At 46.6% G+C, this 20,553-nt stretch overlaps 2 protein-coding genes across 3 annotated transcripts; one reads left to right on the top strand and one right to left on the bottom strand.

The window, feature by feature from the left end:
- Window positions 1–500: 500 nt before the first annotated feature.
- Window positions 501–8,863, bottom strand: STYXL1 (serine/threonine/tyrosine interacting like 1). Of its 2 annotated transcripts, none has more exons than XM_015880732.2 (8): window positions 8,579–8,863; window positions 7,880–7,941; window positions 7,327–7,453; window positions 6,146–6,291; window positions 5,017–5,162; window positions 4,474–4,568; window positions 2,754–2,863; window positions 501–858 (listed from the first exon to the last, which is right to left on the bottom strand). In XM_015880732.2, exons 1-8 carry the CDS (start codon window positions 8,679–8,681, stop codon window positions 727–729), a joined length of 921 nt encoding a protein of 306 aa, XP_015736218.1. In that variant the 5' UTR covers window positions 8,682–8,863; the 3' UTR covers window positions 501–726. The 2 variants fall into 2 exon arrangements, with proteins under 2 accessions (XP_015736218.1, XP_015736219.1); XM_015880733.2 differs by having other exon boundaries at window positions 6,146–6,288.
- A 143-nt stretch (window positions 8,864–9,006) lies between these two features.
- MDH2 (malate dehydrogenase 2) lies at window positions 9,007–16,510 on the top strand. Its single transcript, XM_015880731.1, has 9 exons — window positions 9,007–9,139; window positions 10,806–10,974; window positions 11,760–11,843; window positions 12,214–12,323; window positions 12,744–12,869; window positions 13,499–13,576; window positions 14,734–14,833; window positions 15,244–15,395; window positions 16,204–16,510. Exons 1-9 carry the CDS (start codon window positions 9,077–9,079, stop codon window positions 16,333–16,335), a joined length of 1,014 nt encoding a protein of 337 aa, XP_015736217.1. The 5' UTR covers window positions 9,007–9,076; the 3' UTR covers window positions 16,336–16,510.
- The last annotated feature ends 4,043 nt before the right edge of the window (window positions 16,511–20,553 follow it).

The raw sequence follows: 20,553 nt of genomic DNA, 5'->3' as shown, positions 1-20,553 counted from the left end.
ACCGGGGCGGGCTGGGTTATGCCGGGCTGGGCTATGCCATGCCATGCTATGCCATGCCGTGCCATGCTATGCTATGCCATGACATGCTATGCCATGCCATGCTATGCCATGCCGTGCTATGCCATGCTATGCCATGCCGTGCCATGCTATGCCATGCTATGCCATGCCGTGCCATGCCATGCTATGCCGTGCCATACTGTGCTATGCCGGCCCTGAGCTGCTTAAGGATGGGATGGAGGGGCGGTGGGCAGCCTGGGCTTGGGGGGGTGTTTCGTTGCTGCCAATCTAAAACACGCAGTGATAGATTTTGTTCAAGGAGAAGCCAAGGGTGTTTTGTTTCGTGCTGTCAGTGTGGGGGATTAATTCATAGTGCTGCAGGGCTTGAGGTTGGGGCTTCACATTCATCTGCTGGGTGATAGTTGGGTTACAACAGGAGTACACCTGGAAGCAGGGAGTTGCTGTGTGTCCCGGCCCATGCTCTACATACACCATCCAAGGCCGTGGGTCAGTGAACCTTTATAGTAGGACAAGAGAGAATAACCTCAGGTTGCAGCAGGGGATGCTCAGGTTGGAGATGAGGAACAATTTCTTCTCCAAAGAGCAGGGAGGGGGGTCACCACCCCCAGAGGTGCCAGTTCTATTACATTAATAGCCTTGCCAATAGAGCTGAGTGCATGTTCTCTAGGCCGGGTGATGGGGCAGGCAGAGCAGCCTCCTTCCCTGCGCTCAGTAATTGGGTTCAGAGACATCAGTGATGGTGCTCCCATAGATCTGAGCCTCCCAGTCTGAAAGCTGTTTCACAAAGCACCGCTGCGGTCTCATGTTCGTTTTGCATTTCAGAACGTGGTCCCAAGCTTTCTGAAAAAGAGAAAGGAAAGCAGTGTTAGAAATAGGAGCTGAAAAGGAATTTACACCGAGCAGCTACTATGTTATGACCAAAAGAACTTAGTGTTTGCTCCCTGGGATGGACTTTAGCAGACAAGGCCAAACTAAGGACAGATGGGATCCAGATGTGAACTTGTGAGCAGCCTTTCATCTTTTCATCCTGCTCTTCTGAGCATGAGGGCAGCTCAGGCTCCTCTCATTAGCTTGTCATGTACCCTGCACTGCTTTACACCAATGCAGAAGTGCAGTCCTGGATTCTCTCCACCAAAAATCCTTTCAGGGATGATAAACAGAGCTGTGATATATCAGCTATTGACACGCAAGGGACAAAGGTTATCACGTTTCTGAACTACTACAGCTTGATGTGGCAGGGCAGCTATTAAGCTCCAGTTATCCCCCCGTGTTAATTACAGCCACCTTAATGATCTGTTAGCTCCATGCAGGATCCTGCTACATGCAGGGCAACTCCATCAGCTCCACCCCTGGCTTTTCCCAGCACTGCCATCTTCCTGCTTCCAAATGCCCCCCCAGCAATGGGAGGATTGCTTAAGCACAAGGAGACCAAAGGTTACAAGATAGCACTCCATGGATTTGTTTTCCTAATCTCAGCAGTCTCTGATCCTGCACTATTTACTGCTCTGTGCCCATGTTCTGCACGTCTGTGCTTCCCCTGAACTCTGACTGATCCTGATGTATCAATGACTCATGGAATAAAGGGGCACACACCCCAGATCTGTGCTCCTTGTGCCATCTCTCTGCCCTGGGGTGTCCAGCCTGGACTGGGTGAAGGATCACGCTGCTGTTGCAGATGCCTCTGGTAACTCAGCGTGAAGGAGAAAACAGCAAGGGAATGGTTATCAATGAGCTGGAGCAATCACACCCAGCACTGCTGGCAAACACCAAGCAGTGCCTGCTGCCCAGCTGGCTCAGCCTGAAATTACCCTTTGGTACACACCAATGGTAAGAGATTTCCTCCTATGTTGCAAATGCTTGCACAAAATCAATCTGATGATTAGATACAGGCCTGGCTTCAGTGAGGTGTGACTCAGTCCTTTCCAGCTCCCCAAGGAGGTCACACTTTCCAAACAAGGACAAGATTTTTAAGGAGAAACCTTTTGGTTTTCAGAGGGAAGAAGCCCAGTTTGGGCTAAGCAGGTACCATGTGCCTATGGCAGCACCGTGCCCATGAATTGTACACAAAGGGAAAAGTAGCCTGGCTTTTGGGGAGAGGCCACTGGTCTGTCCACACTTCAGGGTCATTCTTAACCTTCCTTTGTTATTTTTCTTCTGTTATTCCGAGCTCTGGAACAAAATGTACTGTTCTTTTAAGCTGTAGGTCCCACATGGGATTGTATTATCCCGCTCCAGATTTCTTTACGGTAACATCTGTGGGAGGGGATTGCTGCTGGGGAAATCAAATGGTTTCAGACCAAGTCGGTGCTGATGAGCACAGTGGTAAATAAGAGCACTGCAAACAACAGGGTATGAATCGCCCTGTAACCTCATGGCATTAGGAGATGGGATTCACTTCAATAGCTTCCAGACAGTCTTTTTCTCAGAGTAGAAGAACTAAGATCTGTAACCACTGCCTTATTTTCATAGCCCTGTGGGGCTGAATTTCCCTATTAAGCAGAGAAATACAAGAACATACAGGTGCCAAGGCAAGGACTCACAAATCCAACATCACACCTATGCCTTCTCCTTAATGATACCAGGAAGATCCAACTGATGTAACAGATTCTTTTACATTATCAGGTGGGTAGACTGCACGAATAAATTCTTTCTCATTACTGTAGTAATGAGGCTTCAGGAGCAGAAATAAGCTGCAGATTCAGCCAGTGTCTGTGGGAAGGATGACAGTGATGTACCTTCAGGGAAAACTGGAGGGAATGCATAAGATAGGCCATGATTGCTGTGCTGCTCCGGCTTATCCCCAGGCTAGAGAACACCAGCACTGCTCCAAGATCCAGCTGGGCGTCTGCATAAAGAAACACCAATCACAAATTAGTGATCTGGGAAATCAAATTTCCAGTTGTACAGTCAAGCTCTAATTCAGTGCAAACTGGCAGGCTGCTAACCTGAGAGACAAGAGCCGTCATTAACCCTGATAGGAACAGCTGTGCACTGCCAGCTCTTGTTTCCGTTTGCATCTGCCTTTCTTAAAACCCCACTGAGTTAGAAAGGAGCTTTGAGGACCAGAACTAAGTGACAACGACCAGTCAGTGCTTCAGCACAGATCAGTGTCAACTCCATGGCAGATAACTGTGACATAAAGTAGCCTGCCATCACCAATCAGCTGTGGTCAGCATCACATCAGCAACTCAAACACTTTCAGATAGGTTTAAAGATGACAACATTTCTGTTGAATGCAAACCTAACTGTTCTGCACTGAAGCTGGAGGAATCAGCTCAAACTGGCAGGGATTCAGACTGCAAATCCTTTACCCCTTGCTCTCTACACATGCCTGAGAGGAGGTTGTGGTGAGGTGGGGGTCGGCCTCTTCTCCCAGGTAACAGCAATAGGATAAAAGGGAATGGCCTCAAGTTGCGACAGGAGTGGATTAAGTTGGATATAAGGAAGAATTTCCTCTCAGAAAGAGTGGTCAGGCACTGGAATGGGATGCCCAGGGATGGGGGGGAGTCACAAGGCCATGAGCAGAAATGGCCTCACTCCAACAGACTCCAAGCATGAGAACACCCACACCTCTCTGAGGGTTTGTAAAGAGCTTTAGTGTTCACTCATAACCATTCCAGTTAAAGTAATCTACTACTCTAGACTTATCAAATAAACAGCATGCACTTTCACAATAGCCACAGCTAATAAACTCTAAGAGTCTATTTTGGAAACTTCCACGTATTTATATGAGAAAGAGACTTCTGAAATACTGCTGCAGAAAGAAAACTAGAGGCATAATGAAAGATATGTAAGTGGAGATCAGCATTCAGGTTTCAATGTCACGCAAGTCACGCAATTCAGTTTAGGACTATAGACTTATATCCGCAGCTATCATTTCCTTGTCTCTTTGTGTCCAGTTGTTACTTCTTATTTTCTATTTGAATTATACTGTCTGTAGGAACAGGCTGATCTGCTTCTGGGTCTGTATGACCTAGCAGGGCAGGGCTTTAGTCTGTGGCAGATGCTATTGTATAAGCATGATAGAAGATAATAACTCTGTTGAACACCATCACAGGATGAGGCTGCAGGAACTGTGTCTGCTGTGCTGTTGCAGGTGCTGAGCTGGTACATTTTTTCTGGGCTATAGGAATCCTATGCAGCCCTGCTAGACATCCTACAGCAAAGCCTACTCACGCCTACTGCAAAGCTCTCTACTATTGCAGAGTGGCTATTCTTCAAAATGAGTAGGAGCATCAGCATCAGATGCCCTCTAAAATCTTGTCTCTGTCCATCAGCCTGATTACTGAGGCAGCTCTGGTATCCATTAGGGTATGGGTTAGTTTGGGAGTGCACTGATCTTCAAAGATGATGGTCCTCCTGTCTGAGCTTCCTATCAGAGTGAATTGTAGTCACTCCAATTTAATATCCGAGAGTGACTGAGAGCTCAGGAAGTCCAGGTCAGAAACAACTCACCAATGAAATGACTAATGGTAGGAAAGGAAGAAAAAAGATCTGCTTCAGGTGAATCTGGAACAGATATATGGAGGGAATTGCCTTCTTCTGCCAACCTGTAAATAGAGTATGTAGCATTATATGGACCAGCAAAGCAACTATGGGAAAAGAATTGTTTGTTGGAGGCAAACTGATAATTTTGTTTGTTATTACACGTGTGAGTTTTTCATCATTGTCATTATTTAACATTATGATAAGGAATTGTTATGGTACAACACTAAGGCACTTGTAATGCAGAACCAGATTAATTACTGATTTTCCATTCTTTGTGGTACCAGTATCGATGCCTTAACTTTATGGGCTTCCTTTAGCTGGGAGCTATATGAAGACAGAAAGCAAGCATGCCTTTGCAGAGTGCATGTTGACATTTTGGTCAGCAGAGCTCCCTGCTTCACTTCAGCTGTTTTCTACCACAGCATCCTCCTCCTTCCAGAAGCTCAGAGCACTCAACACAGAGAAGGCACAGGCACAGACACTGGGAAGGATATACTCTTAATAACTTACAGCATTGAAGGCTGTTCAGAAACGTTGACTTGTGCTTTGATCTTCAAATGTTTCTGAATTTGTTGGTTGCAGGCCTGCCTGAAATTGCCCATGTATAACTTTCCAGGCAGTATTTCTACAGGGTACGGCTGGAAGTCGTCGAGTTCCTGCAAGGAGAGAAGCTGCGGGCTCAGTTTAGAGACTATTTGCTCCTTTCAACTTGGTGAGTTCTTAAACAGAAGTCATGTGCAAAAATGAACACATATTTAGTCACCAACCCGTGATGCATTCAAGTGTAATGACTCGTTCAATCACCTGGATTTTGAAGTGTTGAAGTATTTGCTAGATTTACTGAGAATAATTAACAAAAAATGTTTTCACTGTGGCATTACTTGAAACAAATCCTAACTAAACAGGCAGAAGAACACATCTTTTGCAACGTCTCAAGTAACCGCAGCCTAACAGATTCATTTGAAGTTTTCCCTGGTTCACAAAGCTAAATGAAGTCATCCACCACCTGCAGAGCTGCAGGTGCAATATAGTGGCACAGCACAAGTCTGCAGCTATTCCTGCTTTGTGCTGCATAAGGGCTGACAATAAAAATACACAAGCAGCTGACGGTGCTTCTACATCCATAATTGATACTCAGTAATGCTACACCAGAACCAAACAGCTCAATAGTCTGAAGCAATGGAGAACAACAGCTTAGACAGAGTGCTTGCTTTGTGATCCTTCCTGACAAAAGGCTTTATAGACATGAAACACAACGTTTGATAGATGTACCTCTGACTGGGTAACAGCTCAGATAACCACGCATAAAAGAGAGTAAACTGGAACCTGCCTTCTTTGTCATCATTTGCTACTGTTTGTTTAGTTATCTGGACTCTCCAGTAGGGCAGCTTGGGGTTATCAGAGAAAGGTTCCTCAGTTGTTTCATGAGCTGTATTTTCATGCAATAGAAGAAGAAACAAAGGCAAAGCATGGCTGCAGAAGAACAACACCTGGGGCAAGCACAGTAACTCAAATGGGACTTAATTCCTTTGTTTGAATTGCTCTGATATCAGGTTTACAGCACCATCCAGCTTGAATTCATTAACTATCACCAGTTGAATATGAAGGCTCATGTCTTCTATTTGCAAATTAGTCTTACCTGAGGCATCCACAATATCTTCTGAGTCCTCAGAAAGTGATAGCAAACTGAGAAACGTTTGTATCCTCCCTTCAGGACAAGCACCGGGTGGCGGGTGAACTGCTGTAAGCTTCTGGCATGTTGGGCAGCATTTCTTTCCTCAGCTACTAGTGAGAACAAAAAGTAATTTGCCGGGGCAGGTTTGGTGTGCCTTCAACAGCACTGCAGGCTAAACCTGCTCCAGTAAAACCCACAATAAGCTCCTTTTCTTTTCATCTTATGGGCAGTAGAAAGCCTTGTTAAAAATCTGGACTTAATTAATTGTTGCTTCAAGACAGCACCAAGGAACGTTGCTGTTCACCTCTAGTGCTGATCTTCTATTCCTTTCCTGGTTTCTTTTGTGGGACCAGATAACACTTTTCTCTCCGTTATTCTTTGGGAAATGTTCAAAATAACTTCCCATATTAGGGAAGTATTTAAGTGTAGTATTAAGTCTCCCCTCAGGAAAGCAAATTACACAGGATGGTTGCTCCCCTTCTTCTACATGAGATCCAAGTTGCCTGTAACTATGCCCGCTTTAGAAACAGAACAGCAAAACAGAAACTTGCTTTTGTTTCTTCACACCTTCCCTTGTCGAATGCCTTACTAGCAGGTGTGTAACAATTAAACAGTTCCACACATGGTCAGCTGAACAACTACATGAAAAGGTTTCCAGCTCTTTGCATTTCTCAGTGAACTTTGTCAAATCAGCACCCTTGTTAAAGCTAGGTCCTCTTAAATAGGATAAAGGTGCTTTGTAACCCTCAAAGAAGGAAGTATTCACTCTGTGAATATGAGGAACTTGACTCAAAGTGTTCCGTTTCTGAAGAACCATTGCTTCCTGAAAGGCAATCGTTGGACAAGCCCAATTTCAGTGAGATACAGAAATATATATATATATATATAGTCCTTACATGCAACAAAGAGCTTCAAAAGGATCACACATAGGAAACCAGGCCTGCCAGAAATCTTTGAAATAAAATCTTCCTTTATGTTTAAGAACATATGCAGCACGGTTAAATAACAAAGGCATAGCACAGATGTTCATTTTTTTCTGACTAAAATTGGGTAAATCTTTGTCCACTAAGCTCACAGAAGTAAATGAGGAGGGGGAAGAACACCCATCCTGCTCTGAGGTCTTGTCTGACACGAGCCACGTGTACCTTTCTCTTTTTCCTCTTCCTCAGGGTCATAGAAGTCCAAAGAGCTGGTTATGCAGTCATACACCACGCAGTATCTGACATATGCCAGTTCCTCTGAATCTGGCACCAGATACTCCCCTGAAGGGCCCTGAAAATAATAATAATCACAGAAGAATTCCATCAGGAGTAAAACATCACACTTTTCTTGTGGCATGGACACAGTGAATAGATTTGGGGCTACAACTGCACTTTATTCTGAAAGACCTGGGTAGAATTCAGAAATCATACAAACTACTCCAGATTGCTTCATCAGCTGCTGTAGAGATGCCTACGCTGCCAAGACAAGCCAACACTACATCAGTTCTTGTGCAATATCTTTCCTGCTATACAACTTCAGTGTGCCAATCTGTTGGACTATTGAGGCCACCTTTGTGACAGAACACATCCCCCCAGTGGCAGGAACACGATTGGAGCAAGAAGTGAGGACAACTCCATTGGTTTCTAAAGCAGTTCTACGTTACTGCTTAATTGCTAAACCCAGAGATGGTTTACACAAAGTGTAGTCCCACCTCACCTGTTCAATCCTGCGTGCTGTAATAATGTGGCTTTGATTGTACTCACGAAGAGTGCGGGCATCTGTAAAAGAAAAACACCACCACTCAACCAAGATAAAGCAATTGGCTTATCTGATGTTTATATGGTAGAAGCCTGTTCTTCATTTGTTTAGTGGGAATTCAAGCGCCATCATAACAAGAGATTCTGTTTCTCTGCAAGTGAGACTTTCCAAATGGATACAGCTAAACCCCAACACTGACGTGAGTCTGAACACACCAGGGGATGCCCACAGCCATAGTGCCAATGTGCTCACAGACCTGGGGAGGCTGCAAGGGGAACTGCAGGGACCTCCACCCTGCTCCCAAACTGCCTGAACACACTGCAATGCCTGACTCCATCTGGGTGATGGCAACATGGAGGATATAGGTGGATAGTGATGGTCAAGGGCTGCCTGTCAGCACTGCCACCACTGGGAAGGTGGAGCCCATCCCTGGAGCAGCTCACAGAAGGGGAGATGGAATTGAAGCCAGAACATCCATAGGCAGAAAGCTTATTGTGATAAACGCCACACGCTGCTGCTTTCTGCTCAAAGAACAGCTGCTCTATGGAAAAAGGGGGGTAGAAATGCCCCCAAAGGCCTCGTGGCTGGTGAGAGGCCCCTCCACCAACCCTAACACACCCTATTCCTGAGGAGAGCAGCCCTGCTGCATGGACTCACCCAGCAGGATGAGGTAGTTGGGCTCGGACAGCCTGGAGAAGCGGCGGTGCTGGTTGAGGATGTTGTAGAGCTCGGTGGGCTCGCAGAGCATCACCCCCGCCATGACTCAGACCAAACCTCAAACCAAACCTCAAACCAGGCCTAGAACCAGGCCCAGAACCAGGCCCAGAACCAGGCCCAAGACCAGGCCCAGAACCAGGCCCAAACCAGGCTTCAAACCAGGCCTCAGACCAGGCCTCAGACCGGGCCCCAGACTAGGCCTCAAACCAGGCCCGGACCTCTTAGCCTCTGTTGCTATGGCAACACAAGCCTCCTTGTTGCTATAGCGCTCTATAGAAATCTCGCGAGACTTCCCCAGCAGCTCAGCGGGGGGAATAAATAGGAAGGCGGTGGAGGGGGGGAGGAATTCGCGCGAGATCTGATCTCGCGCGGTTTGTAGCCCGGCCGGCGCATGCGCGGTGTAGCGCAGTGGAGGTCGTTGGAGTCACAGCCGCCGCCATGCTGTCCCGCATCGCCCGTCCCAGCGCCGTCCTGTGCCGCGGTCTGGCCACCAGCGCCCAGGTACGAGCCTCGGGGATCAGACGGGATCAGAGGCGTTGGGTGGATGCTGGGAGCCGGCTGCCAGCGGGGAGGGGCGGCTTAGGGGTGAGGGGCTGCCCGTGGGGTGCTCCCGGCCTTGAGGCGAAGCTGAGGAGGGGGCTATGGGTGTGTGGTGGGCTCCCTGTGCAGCCTGTTCCAGGGCCTCACCACTCTCCTAGTGAAGAACTTCCCCCTAACATCCAACCTAAATCTTCCCTCTTTTAACTTAAAACCATTTCCCCGTGTCCTGCTATTATCAGCCCTTTCCAAGAGTTTACTCCCCTCCTGGCAATAAGTTCCCTTCAGGTACTGAAAGGCTGCAATGAGGTCACCCCGCAACCTTCTCTTCTCCAGGCTGAACAAACCCAACTCCCTCAGCCTGTCCTCATAGGGGAGGTGCTCCAGCCCCTGATCATCTTCCTGTCCCTCCTCTGGACCCTTTCCAAAATCTCCATATCTTTCTTGTACTGAGGGCTCCACACCTGGACATGGTACAACACATGGGACCTCACAAGAGCAGAGTAGAGAGGGACAATCACCTCCCTGTCCCTGCTGACCACCATTGAAATGCGTGGGCAGCACTGTCAGAAGCGTGGTTTCATTTTGGGGTGGATTTGTGTAGAGACAGGGGTTGGGCTCTATGATGCTTTGGGGCCTTTCCCCTTTGGGGTGTTCTCTGATCCACAGCAGGTGCTGCTTTATGCTGGGTAGGAAGGGATAGACCCCTGCCCTTTAGGTGAAGCCCTGTGGTGGCAGCCACAGCCCTAAAGAAAGGTTTTGTGAGAGAAGATTGTGTGATTTAATAGGAATTATATTCAATAGTAACGAGGTTTTGATTTTACGGTATCAGCTCAGCCATAAATACAGGGTGCAGCAGTGACTAATGCCAGACTTTGCTTTCCTTTGGAGAATTCTGTGCTCGGATGTATTTCTTGCAGCAGGAAGGATGCTGAGCTGATTGCAGATTGATCTGGCTTGTGGGTGGGTTTTTTATTATGCTGTGAATTATTATGAAGCTAATAATTAAGCTGTTCCTGCAGTGAACTCGGAGCAATCATAGCTTTATCTGGTAAGACGGTGATACAGAACATCATCAGCCTGTTCCATGTCTGCAGTAGCCTCTGGTCCTCCATCAGTTTGGCAGAACATCACAGTTCCTAATATTTCTGTCTTTTAAAGTAGCTCTCCTTACACTGTGGGGACAATGGGGTCATCAGAAGGAATGGCTTTCTTCCACAGGGTACAGTGGATTCACAGGGGCAGCAAAGCAGGGTTGATTTTGCTTCTCAGCTGCATTTAATCAGAGCTATAAGCTTGTAATTGAATGTTCTCAGGGCTTCATTTTCAGGTGGTTTAAGGTACTATTTTATTTCAGGCGTAGACGTTTTCTTCACATATATACAATGGCTGTTATGTTTCCTGTAGTCCATTTTCATCCTTCTTGTCCAACCAGCAGATCTCAAGGATCTTTGGTGAGCTGTTGTGTTGATGGCTTTCTGTGGGTTTAGGCAAGCAAGTTTGCATAGTACTCGGTAAAGAAATTGAGAAATAGAACTAACAGTAAAGAAAGTGTGTTGAAATCCCCAAGGTCACTTCTGCATTAACTGGCTAAACAACTCATCAGCATGTTTTCTTCTTTTGCCCTCAGAACAATGCCAAGGTGGCAGTGCTGGGAGCATCAGGAGGAATTGGGCAGCCTCTCTCCCTTCTCCTGAAGAACAGCCCGCTGGTGAGCAGGCTCACCCTCTATGATATCGCACACACTCCTGGTGTTGCAGCCGACCTCAGCCACATTGAGACAAGAGCAAATGTTAAAGGTGAGTGGCTGCGGGTGGACTTTGTGAGTGCTGAACTTGTGTGAAGGGATCCCTCTGGTGTGTGTGACATTTGTCACTGTGCTTTGTGTGAAGGGGAGTCTTCACATCATCCTGAAGCCCAGTGTTGACTGAAGTAGATTTTTTCTCAGGTGGCACACGACTAATTAAAGCTTATTTAGTTAAATTGGCATGTATGGAGATGAGAAATAGTCTGTGGGTGTGCAGTTGGAGGAGAATTCATAATAGCTGGTCAGAAACATTCAATAAAGTCATATCAGGAGAAAGCCTGGGTATTGAATTTAAGATATTGACTATAAATAGCCTTAATGCTCCTGGGGCATCCACGTGCATTGTATGTGCTTGTTTTCTTCAGAGATAGCAATCAAGTTTTGATGAAATCGAAGAGTTCTTCATTTGCTGATCTTCATTTTATTTGAAGATCACTAAAAGGTTATGCTTTACTTGAATGTGCCTATCTGCAGTTCTTTTGGGGGCACTGAATCAGCTAGGATCTTAGATTATGTGAATATAATGGGAGCAACTGGCTGCTTGCAAAGCATACAGATGTGTGGTTCTCACCACTCTTTATTTTGTGGGCTTTGAAAGCCAAAGCATCCAATCAGGTCCATCCATGATCTTATTGCTTTGCTTTTGAGCGTTAAGTCTGAATTGAAAGTTAAATTCAAAATAGGAATTAGGCATCCTTTAGGTGTAATCTTGTTCTTCAGACTGTCAGTTATTTAAAAATGGTCAAAAATGTAACACCTGAATATGTTCCATTCCAGGTTACCTGGGACCTGAGCAGCTGCCAGATTGTTTGAAGGGCTGTGATGTTGTAGTGATTCCTGCAGGAGTCCCTCGGAAGCCAGGTATGTTCTCCATGTTAGAAAGCTGCAGGGCTTCATTGAAGTGTGTCTCTGCAGAACTGCAGTACATTCCAGGAGGCTGCTCTGCTGCTTTATGGCACGTTTCTGGTTGCCTTGGGATGTAAGTGGTCTGTTAACAACACTGACCTAGAGCTTGTTATCGTATCAGATGCCTCAGTTGTTGGGAATGTAATGGAAGTCTGGGTTTTAATTCATTTCTCACCCCAATTCTGCATTTTCCATAGTGTCAGCTCTGCAGTTAGCAATATTCTGCACAGATCAATTAACATTCCAGCTGTAGTTATGGGGGTGACTTCACAGAGGGATGAATAGACTACAGGTAACTGAAAATATTGCACTGGGTATGTTTTAGGTATGACCCGTGATGACCTGTTCAACACCAATGCTAGCATTGTTGCTACTTTAACAACTGCCTGTGCAAAGTACTGTCCAGAAGCCATGATCTGTATTATTTCCAACCCGGTAAGCATTTTTTGGAGACCTTCAAAATGTAGAAAAGAAAATTCAATCTGAGAATACAGAAATAATCTGCAAGTTCTTTTGAGCAGTGTCTGTAAAACCTATGGAGTATTTGCAGGAAAACAAGAAAAACTAAAAGCCTGGCTCTGTCAGCTTGAGATATAACAAAGTCAGTTTAAAACTGTATGGAAAAGTGATTGATATCTCAGCTTCTGTGCAAGTGGTTACAATCCATACTGCTATGGTTACTGTCTCAGTGGTTGTTTAAAATAAAACACTTGTTTTACTGATAGGAATTGAAATGGCTGATTACAGGTGACTTAAAGTTGGGAATAGGATGTTTCTTTACTGTCCTGTTCATTTCATGCACTGGTTTTGTTATGTTCCTGTTTTCAATGAACAATTGCATGTTCTTGCCTCCAGGTAAATTCAACCATACCCATAACTTCAGAAGTTTTTAAGAAGCACGGTGTGTATAATCCTAACAAAATCTTTGGTGTAACAACGCTGGACATTGTAAGAGCAAATACCTTTGTGGCTGAACTAAAGGTAGGCTGTAAAGGTGGATGTTGGGAAAGGGTATGGTGTGCTTCTGTCATCAGGTCTACCAAAAACATTCCTAAACATCGCAGTATAGAGCTAAAGTAGCTCAGGTTTATGTGGAGCTGGAGCTGAAAGCAGTGATTCCATGCAGAGGAGGATAGGGTTTCTTACAAAATCTCCTTCAAAAGACTTTGACCTTTCCTTTTGTAAATCTCCCCTGTGAGTGAGCCGTATGTTTGCCCTAATTCTCTTGGCACTTTCAGCCCTGTTGGTGCAACTGGAGAAGAGAGTTTGCAGTATGTCTTTGCAAGTAATACTGTCCGTGCTGCACATTGTAGGATATTCTCCGTGTGGTATCAAACAGTGTGGTGGCTTCACTGCTCTTAATAGCCCTGGTGGAGTTTGTACCTTTGCTTCTATTTATCTGAACTTGCATTGATATTATCCTGTGACTGCCTGAAGTTATCAGAATGCATAACCTGGAGTTTGACTGCATTGATTGGCACTGTCCTTGTAGTGTAGCTGCCTCTGAAATTTCTGGATATCAGGATAACGAGAGCAGAAAAAGTGTGGTGGTTTTAAATGCTTTTTCTTATCTGTATGTCTCAAACTGGAAGGTTTCATGTTTCCTTTAGGGTTTAGATCCAGCTCGAGTAAGCGTTCCAGTTATTGGTGGCCATGCAGGGAAAACCATCATCCCTCTGATCTCCCAGGTAAGTCGTATTAACTGCTGTGTATGGCATCACCTCTGTGTGGTGTTCCTCCTCACTGTGTTAGAGTTGATGTCAAGTGCCTTTGTGGTGGCATGGAGCGTGCTGAGATACAGCAGGGACAGTCCCTGCTCTCGTGGTTCATCTTATTCTGAGATGAGATGCAAGAAGAGCTACATCTGAACTCTGAGTGTTCCCTACAGTAGCTCTGGAATAAGAACTTGAGGTGTAGCATGTTTACAGGTGTCTTGGCAGTGTTTTATTTTCTCACTCTTTTTTTTTTTTTTTTTTTTGATGATGGCTGTTGTGTGGAGTAAATGCTTTTCTTCAGCAGGAAAATGAAAGCATGTTTGACATAATGGGCTAGAATCACTTTTTCAATATCCAGTATCGAAATGAGTAGGCAGAGCTCAAGTTGCATGGAGAGGCCTCCTTCAGAAATGGTTGGTAGAGAGAAGCTCCCTTCATGCATCTAATCCAAAATGAATTACAGTTCTAAAGCAGGCTGCAGCTGAATGAGATGGGTAGGACACGGCTAAGGAGCTGTCAGTGGAGAAAGGACAAAAAGCTTTGCTGTAAGTGAGGAATAAAGTACCCTTCACAGAAGGACAGTCTTAGGGAATAAGAGCAAGGGCTTTAGTGCAGCTGAATGCTGGGAGGGTGCTCAGTCAGTCAATCAGGACAGCAACAGCTGTGCTTAACAGACTTGTGTAGCTGTATTTGAAGGCTCGCTAACTTCCTAAGTACTGCTTGCAGACTGGATCCTCCATAAGGCTCTTGACTTCCATAATGCCACGGTGACCCAAATATTTATCATGTGGCTTTTTGAAATTCCTTAGTGCTGGTACATGCTTGGAGGGCATTTGTCTATGCAAAGCACTATGGTAGTAAGTAACCAAGCCTTGTCAAGCTGTGGTTTGTCCTTGAGTAAACCAGGCATCAATAGCTTACCGTTACAGTTCATGCAACAGCCAGAAGCCTTAGTGAATGCCTGCAGCTGCTGGCCAGTCTGTCACACAATCTGTGAGCTGGGGTAGCTGATTTTCCTGCTCAAGAATTGCTCGTAACAACTGTAATGGAGCAAGATGTATCACTGGAGTGGCCTTGTGAATCCAGAGGGGTCCTGGGATTTGATAGCAACTTTTTTTTTCCCAATCTAGTGCACACCAAAAGTGGACTTCCCTCAGGATCAACTGGAAAAGCTTACGGGGAGAATTCAAGAAGCTGGCACTGAAGTTGTCAAAGCCAAAGCAGGAGCAGGTTGGTTCTTGTCTACAGCTTCCAAGTAATTCTTCTAGTCCAGCTGATTGGACGCAACTTTCTGCAGTTTAATCTTATCTGCAACTGCGATGCAGAGTTAGGAATTGCTGATTACAGCCCTGACTTTCTTAACTGTGGTACTAGAAATAGCTCAGTATGTAGGTAAGTACAAAAATCAAGGGATCCCTGGACATGTATGGTGTTTAAAAGTCATCTTCTCTCACTAATTAAGCTGTTTCTTATAAAATCTGCTCAGCTGTGTAGCATGTAGCTGTTGCTTTATCAAACTATCTGTGAGCTTGAAGCCAAGCACTGCAGCTCTGCAAACTCAGCAGCATGGAAGCTTTTGATGCTAAAACAAGTACTGAATTTAAATATGACCTGTTCTAAAAGTGATTTAACTCTTACAGGATCTGCCACCTTGTCTATGGCCTATGCTGGCGCTCGGTTTGTGTTCTCTCTGGTGGATGCCATGAATGGAAAGGAAGGGGTTATTGAATGTTCCTTTGTTCGCTCAGAAGAGACAGAGAGCCCATACTTCTCTACACCTCTGCTGCTGGGAGTATGTGCTTTAAATGATGGGGCTTAAGACTGGTTCAGTAACTGCTATTAGACTTAGTGGCTTTTACTCAGCGATTTCAATTCAGTTTAGTGCTAAGTATCTCTATAGATAATAGCCAAACGTACATGTAAGAGTTCTCAAATATCTGGGTATTTTATTTAAGCATATACCTCCTGTCTGACTGTTTTGCTGCTCCTTTTGTCTGCTCTTAGGCTGCAGCTTACTGAGTAAGCAGAGATTCAGGCTTTTCTTTAGAGGTCATTTTTAGCCCAAGTTTGTGCCCATTTATGAAGTGCTTTCGTATGGTTAACCAGAGTTGGCAGCCTGGTCTCCTCAGCTTGCTCTGCTGCAAACAAATCACTCTGAAATTGTGGTGCATGCAGAGCCATGGTGTGGATTAGGATTAATTGACTGATTTCAGGACCTCTACAGAGCTCTGAAGGAGCAGTTATTCTTACCCTGTAGGCAAAACGATAACCAAGGATGCTGCAGCCCTGATATGGCTGCTGGGATGCAAATATATTTTGTCCTGGCTGGTGACTGGAAAAGGGATGGACTTAGAGGAGTATAAAGGAGATTTTGTACCCAAATCAGCAGTGAGTAGAAGTCTGTGAAGGCCCGAAGATAACAAAGAGCTTCGCAGCCTTGCAAGGAAGCACAGGGTTGGCAGGCAGAAGGGATGGCAGAGGTCCTGTGGTGGGTCCCCACCTCAGCTGGATGTAATCAGCTGGAAATAATCAGAGCTGTTAAATTGTTCCCTGGATCATTCAGTGAATAGTAGTTAATCCTTAAATCCTCTTTCCCTCAGAAAAATGGAATTGAGAAGAACCTGGGCATTGGCAAGATCACCCCCTTTGAAGAGAAGATGGTTGCTGAGGCCATGGCTGAGCTGAAGGCTTCCATTAAGAAAGGAGAGGATTTTGCAAAGAACTTCAAGTGAAGAGTTGATGATGGAGAGGAATTCCAACTTCCTTAATTTATTAAGGCATCATGTCACTTTACGACTTCTGATTCAGAGCTCGTGCTTTGATTGAAGTCTGTCTGTATTAGCTTAATGATTGTTGTCAAAGCAAAGCCTGATCATCAATAAAAATGGCCTCATTTTTTTCAGTGTACCAGATGGAATTACCTTAATGTGTTTATCTCCTGAAGGTAGAAGCTGCAGGTCTCTGAAAGGTTATCGGTGATAACAGCTTAAAACGGGTAAGCCAATTGCTGGATGTTGTAAATGAGTGAAGGGGGCTGGTGTGTCCTTTGCAGAAGGGAAGGTGGAAGTACAGAGTGGCCACGATAGGCACTTTCAGGGCTAAGGAAAGCTAAAATCACAGTTAGTGTAGAAAATAGTCAATGATGATAGTCAGTAGATGATGAGACCTTACTAGATGGCACTCAGCTGTCTGGACAGAGATGGTAACCAAGAGGAGGTGATCCAGCTTACAAAGCATCCTCAGATTGCTTTACATCACTGGCTTATGAAAGTTGCAAAACCAAACTGCCTTTTGAATTAAGGTTGGCATTTCAGTCCCCTGAAGAGCAAAGTGGGGAAATTGAGCAACACCAGCACCGTGCTGCAACAGGAACTGCCTCTGAGCATATCTGATCTGTAACTTGGTAGGGGCATCTACATGGCCTTCTCTATCCTGGTGCCTGGCTACGTACAGCTCTAAGCTCTCAGCTGTGCTGCTGCTTTAGCTTTATTCTGGGCTGCTGCTTCATTACAGTGGTTGGGAAAACGGGTGATCAAATGAGACCAAGGCAGGCTGCAAAAGGAATCTGATCAGGGATCCAAACAGCTGAGTTTCCAGGAGGTTACCATATTACCTCCGTTACCTTGTGGTGCTGGAATCTCTTAATTTGACCTTTAAAGGGTTAGTAAAAGCACAACGATGGAAATGTCAGTCCTGCTGTTAGAAAATGATTAAAATGCTGAGGGTGACTTTCCTCTCGTTAGAACTAAAGCCTTGATTTAGCATCCACACAGATTCCTTTGCCTTTCGTCCTCCCGTGAATATAAAAATAAACGTCTGCAAGAAAATGGTGATGACAAGCTCTGCTGCCGAGTGCTTTGAAGGTAAGCTTTAATGAAGGAAGCTATTAATTCAATCTTCCTCCGTGCTCCGGGGGCTGCTTACCCTATTGCTTTGAATTGCTCTAATCCACGTAGGTTGAATTCCAAGTCGAGCAGACTCTGTTTGGATGAGCTGAAGGAAGAGCAGAGTTGGGAGTACAAAGGCAGACAAAGGCAGCAGGTGCTGGTTGGTCACTGGTGGCGTTTCCTTCTCCTTTATATATTCCAGCTCTTCTGACACTTGTGTTATGGAGGACTTGGCTCTGTCCATGCTGTGTGGAACGTGTGGGCAGTGAGGACAGCAAACACAGTCCTTGTCCCTCCTACCTGCAGGGATGTGATGTATGAAGCCCCGCTATCTTTGCATAAATAGTAATGAGCTGGAAGTGTCGGTGCTCATTACTCAGCAGGCTTGGAACAAAAGTGGTTATTAGATGGTATTAATAGAATTAAAGAACTGAAGATCATGATGTGGGGGACAGGGAAGGATGCAGAGGAGTGACAGATCTGGGTGTTGAGTTCAAAGAGGGAAGTGAGGGTGGGTTAGTGACAGGGCTGTGGTTTCTGCAGTGAGGTACATGGAGGACATTGGCTGGAGGTGAGTCAACCCCTGCAGGTGCTCAGGGTGCTGACACTGAGCAGGTAACACGATGGATGAGGTGCAGGGAGATGCTTATGGAGAGGAATGACTAAAGCAGTTCCAGATGACCCGGTGTCGGGTCAGCCCATCCCACCTGCTGCTTCCACACTGCTGCAGTGATGGGATGGAGCGCAGCGAGAGAATAAAGCAGAGGGAAAGCTGGAGGTGGGCTGTGTTGCTTTGCTATTTCCTTGCCTTGCTCCTGGGGGGGCTTTTGGGTTGAAAGAGCCTAGGAGGAGACTGCAGGCTATTGCTAGGAAGGCTGTTAACCCTTCTCTCCATCAGGGTGGGGTGCTGGCAGCTGTCCCCATGTGAACCCAGCCTGCAATCTCACACAGAGGGTGAGTTTTAAGGGCAGATGGGTGGGAATAAGTGCTGCTGCCATATCCGTGTCTATAAGGAGCTTTTAATCCTTTTGGAACATCCATCCCTAAGCTGGTGCCTGGTGGCCCTAAGCCTCCCCTGTCCCTGGGGATGCTCCGGGAGATGGCAGCAGCCGCTTGTCTTGGGGCTGGGCTGGGAGTGCCAGTGATATTAGGAACAGCAGGGCAACAACAGTGGGAAGCACCTGGGAACAAACCCGGCCTTGGGGAAGCTGCCTGTGTTGGGCTCTGTGCTTTGTGTGCAGCATCTTCAGCTCGTGGGGAGATGAACAGGCGAAGGGAAGGGTTTGGAAGAGCGATGGCAATGGGTCAGTGTGTGTGCAGGGCTGCTGTGGTTCCAGCCTTGCAGAGTCTCCTTGTACTCCCCCTGTTCTCCTGCATGGCTGTGGGCACTGTTAAATCACTGCCTGCAATCAGACTTGGAGCACAGCACTGAGACAGGGCGGGTTTGTTTGCATTTGTGGGGAAACCCGTTAATAAAGGGCACAGAAGGGACTGCTCTTTTGCTGGAACAGATGGCGGATAAGGCAGCGCGATCAGCATGCAGGGCTCCTGCTGGGGGCTGAGTGCTAGGCAGGAAGGTTGGTGTGCTCGTGGTGCCCGTCCGCTGCTACACCCATCTCTGCATGGCCTTCCTTTTGCTCCTTTTGCTTCTTTTCACGTTTGGTTTTTCCTCCTCCTGCAGTTGGGGGATGCTGAGCCCCTCCTCGTGTATGAGGATGGGGCTGAGCCGCAGTGTGAGCCCCGCAATTAGGGCCCTTCCGCTGCCGCCTCATTTGATCTCCTTTAATTATTTATCGTCTCTTTTTCCTTCCCAACCCCTCAGTTCCTTTCAAGTGCTGCTTTCCTTCCGCACCCCCCCCAGCTGCAGCAAGCTCTGCCTTCTGCTCTGCAGCAATTACGGTCCCTTCTCTCACATCTCTCTCCTTTTGTTCTCCCTGTACTGCAGAGCCCGATGCCCCCCCCAGCCTCCAGGACACTGCAGAAGCCCCCTTGCCCCCATACACAGCCCTATGTAGGGTCTCCCCACATTCCTTTTGCTGCCTTCCCCTTTGTTTCCCAGCCCCCAGTGTGTTAATCGGCACTGCAGGTGTTGGAAGGAGAGCAGTGATGTGTGCTCACCCTGGGGGTTGTGGGGTGTTCCCTATTTCCCTCTTTGCTGCTGAAAAAGGAGGGGCACCAACCATGCACAGGGCTTTTCTCACCATGCAGCCCCTCCTCATTGCCCCATGGGGTGCAGAAAGGGGAAAGCTTAGAGTAAAGCCCCATAAAAGCAACCTGGGGGTGCAGCGTGGACTCGTTTTCCTGCCCCAAATTGCCCTCTGCATGTGTGTATGTGGCCAAGAGCTGTTCCGTATCCATGCAGTTGTGGTGGGTTGGGGCCATCTGAGGCAGACTGAGCCTTTATGTGCCCATGTCTGGTGCTTGGGGGTTGGTTTGGGCATCCCATCCCTTGTCAAAGCTGTGTATGGGGTTTTTGGGGTGGCACTGGTGGTGTTTTGGGGTGATGCAGCAGCCTGTCCCTTGCTGTGACCACAGTGGGTGGTTTGGGGCTGTTTTTGGTTAATATGGTTCCTATGGTGGTGGGCTGGGATATGAGGTAAGGAATGGGGTGGGATGGGATGTGAACGGAGTACAGGTTGGGATTAAGAACAGGGTATGGTATGGTGTATGTGGGATGTGGAAAGAAATATGGGACGAGAAGAGTTATGGAATTGGGTGTTTGATGAAATGGGATGTAGGATAGAACGTGATATGTGAGGATATGGGGTAAATGATGAGATGGGATATGGGGTGAGAAGGGATGTGTCATGGGACACAGAATGGGGTGGGCTTTGAGGTGGGGTACGGGTTGGGATGAGGCAGAATGCATGATGAGAAAGGATATGGGATGGGACATAGGGCAGTGAGAGGGGATGGGATATTGATGGGAAGGCGAGGTTTAAAGATCATGGGGGGGGATGTGGGGCTTTGGGGCGCTACGAGAGGCTCCATTGGGGTGAAGCTGGGGGTGGAGCTGTGCGCAGACCTCCAATGCGCCCTCCGGCCAGTAGGGGGCGCTGTGAC

The sequence above is a fragment of the Coturnix japonica genome, chromosome 19, assembly GCF_001577835.2.
Source record: "Coturnix japonica isolate 7356 chromosome 19, Coturnix japonica 2.1, whole genome shotgun sequence".
NCBI classification, from domain to species: domain Eukaryota; kingdom Metazoa; phylum Chordata; class Aves; order Galliformes; family Phasianidae; genus Coturnix; species Coturnix japonica.
Note: the sequence above shows the minus strand (reverse complement) of the source record. Positions and strands in the feature narration are given on the sequence as shown.

Excerpts from the sequence above, each read along its gene's own strand:
- STYXL1 (XM_015880732.2), bottom strand. The coding sequence starts at position 8,681 with ATGGCGGGGGTGATGCTCTGCGAGCCCACCGAGCTCTACAACATCCTC. Across the intron at positions 7,454-7,879 it reads CAGCACGCAGGATTGAACAG|GGCCCTTCAGGGGAGTATCT; the intron begins GTGAGGTGGGAC and ends TATTATTTTCAG. Across the intron at positions 859-2,753 it reads CCCTCCAGTTTTCCCTGAAG|AAAGCTTGGGACCACGTTCT; the intron begins GTACATCACTGT and ends TCTCTTTTTCAG.
- MDH2 (XM_015880731.1), top strand. The coding sequence starts at position 9,077 with ATGCTGTCCCGCATCGCCCGTCCCAGCGCCGTCCTGTGCCGCGGTCTG. Across the intron at positions 10,975-11,759 it reads GACAAGAGCAAATGTTAAAG|GTTACCTGGGACCTGAGCAG; the intron begins GTGAGTGGCTGC and ends GTTCCATTCCAG. Across the intron at positions 13,577-14,733 it reads TCATCCCTCTGATCTCCCAG|TGCACACCAAAAGTGGACTT; the intron begins GTAAGTCGTATT and ends TTCCCAATCTAG.